Consider the following 7,647-nt stretch of genomic DNA (forward strand, 5'->3'; position numbering starts at 1 on the left):
ATATATTATATAATCTTTCTGCGATGCAATTTTTTTTAAATTGAAGTATATTACAAAAATTGTTTGTCTGAAGTAAACAGTGTAACAATCTGAATTATTTTAGTTCAACTAGACAATAAGCTTATATTTCTGCTAAGCAAAAATTATCAAAATCAAGAAGATGACATGTGTATTAAATGCATAGAAATCGTAAAAATCAAAGTGTATTTTATGTTTGCTGTTCATCAGGTCATTTTTTAGCAATGCAAGTCTTATTTAAAATTAGTTGTACTATAAGGAATGTGTATGCGTAACATAGTGCTTTTTAATATAAGAGGCGTTAGTGCGTGCAGACTATAAGCATCTTTTTATGCAAAGCCATTTTATTTAAAATAAAAAAGTTTTAACGTTGTATTGATTTTGTACAAAAGAGTTTACAAATCTAAGGGTTTTTTATACTTGCCGTCTATCGAATCATCTTTTTCTTAGGTAAGTTATTTTGGAAATATGTTGTACTATAAGAATTGAAAATGCGTAGTAAAGTGCGTAATAATATAAAACGCGTTAGTAGAGGCTGAATATAAGCATCTTTTCATGCTAAGCTATTGTTTTTAAAATAAAAAAGTTTTAACGGTGTATTGAGTGTTTAGAAAATAGTGTACAAATCTAAGAGTAATTTATTCTTGCGGTCTATCAGATCAACTTTTAAGAATGCAAGTTTTATTTAAAATCAGTTGTACTATCAGAAATGTGAATGCGTGTCAAATTCATAATAATATAAGGGGTGCTAGTGCAAGAAGAGTATAAGCAACTATTAATGCAAGGCCATTGTTTTTAAAATAAAAAACTTTTAACGGTGTTTTGAGTATTTTTAAAAAAGTGTAGAAATCTAAGTTCATTTTATGCCTGCGGTCTATCACATACTCTTTTAGAAATGTTAAAAAAATAGAAGAAACTATAAAAAATAACTTCAAGGAAACAAATTTATTAGTGAAAAATAAAAATTTATTATTTTTATTATTATTATTATTATTACTATTATTATCATTATTAATTTTTCTTATAACTTTCTAATTTTCCTTGTTTATGATTTAAATATTGTTATTATTATTATATTATTAATATTATTAATATTATGAATTTTCTTTTTACATAGAATATAGTTGATAAAGAAATCTTTTCTACTCCTCCCTGCTTGTTGATCGATAATATTCCCTAACATAATTTATAATAATATAGGATTAATTTTTTTTATTATTTTATTTTTATTCTTATCTATTTTTTAGAGTTATTTAATTTTATTTATATATATATAAATTTACTTATAGCGTGACCAGGTCAAAAGAGGGAGAATTTGAAGTATGAGAAGAAAAGCTTCTAATTATTATTATTTATTTATTTAACAAAAAAAGAAAAAAAACTGTGTGTACTTATGTACGCACGTCAGAAGTTATACTTCTTTGTTGTACCAAAATGAATATAGCATCAACAACCTCAAAAATAACTGCAAAAAAAATAATTATAATCTTATTTATTTATACATGAATAAGAAGAAGGGTTAATATATAAAATAAGAAATAAAATAAGAAATAATAAATTAAATAAGAAATAAAAAATAAAAAAATTTATCAAATAATAAACTTTGAAATAAATTTTCTTCGCCAGGTACAATACGTAAATATTGTTCTTCAATTCACATTAATGTCGCTTGGTGCGCCGTAAGACTCTCTTCTACAGGAATGTGTTCGCAGACATCATTTTGTCCAACTTTTTCGTGAATTTGATTATCATTAAAATATGAATCTTTAATTTTAATATCGTACATTCTGTACAATGCAGACGGTATTAAAAATTGAATCCAAGCTTTAATTGTACGCTTGTTAACAATGACATGTAAGTAACTAGATCAGTCAATTTTCTTATGTTTATTATGTACATTTATAGAATAATCGTTTTCGATATTTCTTTGAAGAGATTTGACCATTGTATTAACTGAAACAGGAAGGTTAATTAATTGACCATAACTGACGTATTTACCATTCACATGTCTCAGACGTCTGATCTGCATAAAGGAAATACGAGGCGAAATTAATCTTTCAAAAGCTAAATATAAAGGTGGTAGATGCTAAGGTACATCTGGATATTTGAAGCCGTTATATGGTAATATTAGAGGAATATTCTTCTTGTTTAAAACTAGTATGCATGTATTACAAAGCTTAGTATTTTCCATAGGTTCATTAGGTATAAATTGTATTAGAATATCCTTATGTTCATTAGATGGCTCTTTTAAATCCTTTTTAAACAACAATCTGTCACATACTGAGCATGGATGTTCAAATGAATTGCCCAAGAATTTTATTTTTATTCTTTATGAGATCGTTTTAATTGAGGATAATTGCTATATGGTAAAAAAGGATCTAAATCCATATCGATTTGCTTTCCAGCGGAATGAATAATTACTAACTGGTCTGAAGAGTTAGAATAAATAGATTCGTCTGATTGAGGTAATTCCTGATTCATGATTGTGTCTTGGTTTAACGAATTGCGTTCTTCATTCGGTACAATGTCTTGATTACACAATACATGTATAATCGAAGCTTTAGCTAAATATTGATTATTTCGAGCTTGAGATCGTGAACTTTGCCCCATGTTTGTTAATGTAATGTTTTTTGATGTTATACGATGATGACACTGCATAGAAGAATTTTCCATATGCACATCAGCTTGCACAGTAATATAGTTGTGATAGTCATCTTTTGCAGTAGACAACGATGCATCTTGAAGAAGTAAAAGTAAAAAATAAAGACTAAATTCCCAAACGTACCAAAAAGAAGTATAAGTTCAAAAATAATAATTAGCAGTACTATTAGTTATTGCTATGAATTTTAAATTGTATAAATTTGTACTGTTAATCCCAGGCTGAGCCAATGGTTCAGAAGTCATTAGTAAATTCGAAGTTTATTGGTTACATAAAGTTCCATTCGCAGACAATTGGATTTCTTGAAGAAATAAATGTAAAATAAATGGTAAATAAAATAAATGTAAGTAACTTTAAATGACTTCAAAACATAAAAACCAAACAAAAAAATAAATAATTAGCAATAATATTGGTTATTTCTGGGACATTTAAATTATTTAAATTTGTACCGGTAATCACAGGCTTAACCGATGGTTCGCAAAGTAAATTAGAAGTTGACGGAGTACATAAAATTTCATTCGCAGGCAATTCATAACCTTTTTTGATAATTTTTCTTCGCAGCCAAGAACCCTACAACGTTTGGCATTAGCGTGCATTTTGTTTTCCTTATTTTCCTCATTATTTTCCTTATTTTCTTTATACTTTTTCCTACGAAGACGATAATCTCTACATTTCTCTGCATTAGTTTTAGGCATATTGAAAACTAAAACAGAAATTTAAATGTATACTGATCTTGGTCAATTAAAAGCTGCAAGAAATTATAGTTTAATAATAACTTCAAAATTAAAATAATTAAATTAAAATAAATAAATTTTCAATAATTAATAATAAATAATTAAATTTAAACTATAGATAAATGTGAACGTTTAATCTTAATTTTTGTATTGTTGCTAAGGAGAATAGTTGAAGATCTACGTCCGATCGGCACTATTGTTTTATTAATTTAAATCGCAGCGTGTCCAGCAACTTTTTGTAAGATTTTTTGGCAAATCTTTAGTGAAACTGGAAACTTAAGCCACACAACATTTACTTCTCCTTCTTCATTGTATTCAATATGAAATAACTACAATTTTCCTAAATGCCAATATATACTCTACATTTGTAAATAACATAAAATATAACTTCAATAAAAACTTCAACAAAATAAAGATATTAGATAAAATTTAAATAAAATACAATTATTAAAAAAATTAATAAAATAAAACAACAAATAAGAAAAAAGAAAAACTCTTGGTTAAATCAATATAGAGTATAATATTATATTGTCTCGTCAGGCAAAAAGTCTTGTAGCATAAAAGCTCTGGTTGATAAATTAAGTATAATAAGGAATTCCGGTTTTAACAAAAAATTAAACATGTATCTCACCTCTTGCTCGCTTCTCTTGTATACTGATTAAACAAAAAGGTTCACCTCGTTTATGGAAGCTTAAGGAATACTTATACTTTTCTTATTTCGCTTCAAGCTAAAATCGCTTTGTTCGTCGCTTTCTTTGTAAATTCTTTGCTGCTTATCTAAGATGTGTCGTCGTAGGCGTCCAGTGGAAGAATGGGACAAGTGCTATGTTTAATTGGCCCTGCATGGCGTGCTTAACAACGGTTTAAAAGTGGGGAGGGACGATAAAAAAATTACCTTATTTTCAATATTTTCGAAATGATTGAACCGCGTATTTCGAATATACGCTAAGAATCTATAATCTTGATAAATGGTACATAAATTGTAATTACGTTGAGTGTCTCACAAATTCTGAAGGAAATCCTCGTCAGGCTACGCTCGTTATTTAGTATTGAAAAAGAAGTATAACTTCAAAACAATAAAAAAAAATTCATGTTGCACAATACGTTTCCATTCTTTCATGCTAAGTTCTCCATATTTTTATAATTAATTACAGATTACCTATCACAATGATAACATGTTATTATTATTATTATCATTATTAATTTTCCTAGTTTATTTTTTAATTAATGTTGTTATTATTACATTATTAGTATTATTATTATTAATTTTATTTTTACATAGAATATAGTTGATAAAGAAACGTTTTCCTCTTCCCTGCTTGATGATCGATAATATTTTCTAATGGAAGAAGATTATTTTTCTTTTACTATTATATTTTTATTCTCATTTATTTATTAAAGTTATTTAATTTTATATAAATATATATGTATTTATAGCGTGACCAGGTAAAAAGGAGGGGGATTGAAAATTTTAGTAGATAAGCTACTAATTATTCTTTTCTATACGGTTAACTAAATAAATTCAAAAAATATTTTCAATCGATCGATATATTATATATATAAGAAAGAATAAACAAAGAAAAATAAAAAAAAATATAAAAATATAGATATCAGTCCACAATAAATGTAAGGGTGATATATCGATTTACTTTATGCGTCAACGGCCGAGGCGCGGTTACAGAATTAGTTCTCGCTCGAACATTTAAGTAATGCAGGGCTGAGTACGATTAGTACTTGGATGGGTTACCCGCTTGAGAAAAAAAGGGGAAGAAGAAGAGAAGAAGACTTTATGCCGAAAATTTGAAATCGCTTTGCCGCGAATTGTAAATACGACAAACTTCGTGGTGTCGAAATTTACCATGTAAATATTTGTAAAATGTATGTTTAAAAATTTGTAAAACGTCTGTGAAAAAATTTTCACTCTCATCACATTTTCCCAAACGCGCTAAAAGAAGTATAACATTAAAAATTCTACTTATTCAATATAAAAATGAATTATTAAAGATCTCTTTATTGTTGTTTTTCACAGATTATTAGAAAGAAAATACAGAAGAAAAAAGGAAATATAATAACGAAAAGAAGATCCAAAGAATTAAGGCATAAACAATCATTTTATCGTATAATTAGCTATTGTTAATTTGGAAACAATAAACAATAAAAAGAATGAATAAATAATAAATTGGTAATAATTATATTTGTTATAAAAAAGACATTGTCAAAAAGCTACCTTCTATAAAATGGTCTTGATTCGTCAACCGTCTCCATCGGATCTTTAAGTAAATATACTCGAACCCTCTTATTGTAAGTATTAGAAAAACATTCCCAATCAATATCAGAAACATTAAAAAAGAATTTATGTTTATTGACTACAGATAGTTTATCCCATAATTTCAAAACGTTATCGTTTGTGACGTTTGTGAATTCCCATTCGGTAAATGTAAAGTAATTCATTATATATTTAAACTTTTCTATATTTCTGTAGATTTTAAGTAATCTAAAAAAATATACAATAAAGTTAATGATGTTCTTTTTTATCGACAAATAATATATCGTTTGTTAATCTAAAATATTGTCATATATTACCTTAGCTTTTTTCCACTAAGATAAGCTATCTAGTCTACTATAATTTCTGGTATCCAGTGCAAAAAAATTGTAAAAAAAATATGAAAAGAATAATTATAGTTAAACCATAAAAAGTAATACCATAAAACTTTTTTAAAGTAGATAAATTGGAATCTCTTCGTTAAAAGGCAAATATTTGTCTTATCTGTTAGAGAGATTAATAATCTGTGGTATGTACCTGCAATAAAAGTTTTTGTGCAACGTCCCATGCGGCAGCAATAATGTTGTTGACAACATAGTCGACAGGAATTATGTTGCAAATAAAGTTTTCATTACAATATAGCGTATGTAAAACACCAGTCGCACTTTCTACAGCAATACCTGTTAGTCCATACAGATTGTTTATCCAACCGGCGATTGGCTTATTTTCTGTTGCGACAACAATGGATGGCCAAACGATGCAAGCAGGAATTCCATTAGAATACTGCCGTACAGTGTCTTCACAGATTGCCTTCGAATATGCATAGGTGTTGGGCCAATTACCAAGTAGCCTATGAAATAAACGAATTTGCTAATCGACTTAGCTCTAAAAAAAAAGCAATAGTATTCTCGTTTTATTACTTTGGAGTTATTAAATCTAATTGATCTTCTTTCAGAATCTCTGTCAATTTAATTATGTCTTCTGTCTTTATAGGTTGCTTATAGAATTTTTCTTCAGTTTTACTATATACGCAGTAGGAATATGCCGTTGATACATAAGCAAAAGCCTGAAGAAAAAATTTATTACAAAATAAGAACAGTTTATTTTTTATATAAATCCAATGTTTAAATAATTAATCAGGAAAACAGTACCCTCAAGCTTGCCATCTCCTGTTCGAGCAAGAGGAGATCCCTTGTTCCACTAATATTCGTATTAACTATTAAACGAATATTATCCATAAAACGCACGGATGCTGCACTGTGGAAAATTAAATCGGTATCTTTAATGCGTGCGCGGTATTTCTCTGACAATCCTAAATTCATTTGACTCGTGTCTCCTTCAATCAGAATAATTTTTTTTTCGACATTTTTTTGTTATTTCTTCAATCTATCAAAAATCTGAAAATTTAAATATACCTGGTAACATTGGTGATATTTTTTATTGACATAATAATTAGTACAAATTACGTTACTTTACTCAACACATCATTAAAATACTCTTTGAATCGAGTCTGCGGATACTGCAGTTTTTTTGCTCTTATCAGCAAGTAAATCGTTGTTATTTCTGGACAACATCTACAAATAGCATTTCATTTATAGCAACAATTTTTGGTAGAAAATATATTATTATTAAAATAAAATATCAATATATAGGTTTACATATAGAAGGAAAGAGAAAAAAAGAGCAAAGAGAGAAAAGAAAGAATAATTATCGTGAAACAAAAATAAATGAGTAAAAAAATGCAAAAGGACCTATTAAACGTACGAATAAGTTAGCTTCAGAGGATGAAGATTATTTTCAAAAACGTATAAAAATAAAAGATATGCGTATCTTGTGTCATCTAAAGTTCGATTTTGGATTTTTTTAACTAGTTGCAACTCCTAAATTATTATAGAAAAATTTGGACTGAACAGAAAGCAGTGTTTCCTGTCTCATGTGAGTGTATATATGAATACAGAAGAAATAAAGATTTA

The 7,647-nt window shown here is 27.4% G+C and overlaps 1 protein-coding gene across 1 annotated transcript; it reads right to left on the reverse strand.

The window, feature by feature from the left end:
* Window positions 1-5,896: 5,896 nt before the first annotated feature.
* Window positions 5,897-6,996, reverse strand: LOC122522701 (putative fatty acyl-CoA reductase CG5065). Its single transcript, XM_043643986.1, has 4 exons — window positions 6,826-6,996; window positions 6,595-6,740; window positions 6,212-6,524; window positions 5,897-5,905 (listed from the first exon to the last, which is right to left on the reverse strand). The coding sequence occupies exons 1-4, from the start codon at window positions 6,994-6,996 to the stop codon at window positions 5,897-5,899; spliced, it is 639 nt and encodes a 212-aa protein (XP_043499921.1).
* Window positions 6,997-7,647: the final 651 nt, after the last annotated feature.

The sequence above is a fragment of the Polistes fuscatus genome, unplaced genomic scaffold (assembly GCF_010416935.1).
Source record: "Polistes fuscatus isolate 324 unplaced genomic scaffold, CU_Pfus_HIC Scaffold50, whole genome shotgun sequence".
Taxonomy (NCBI): domain Eukaryota; kingdom Metazoa; phylum Arthropoda; class Insecta; order Hymenoptera; family Vespidae; genus Polistes; species Polistes fuscatus.

Coding starts and splice junctions, on each gene's coding strand:
- LOC122522701 (XM_043643986.1), bottom strand. CDS start 6,996: ATGAATTTAGGATTGTCAGAGAAATACCGCGCACGCATTAAAGATACC. Junction 6,741..6,825: donor AGGAGATGGCAAGCTTGAGG/GTACTGTTTTCC, acceptor TTTTTTCTTCAG/GCTTTTGCTTATGTATCAAC. Junction 6,525..6,594: donor TTAGATTTAATAACTCCAAA/GTAATAAAACGA, acceptor TTTATTTCATAG/GCTACTTGGTAATTGGCCCA.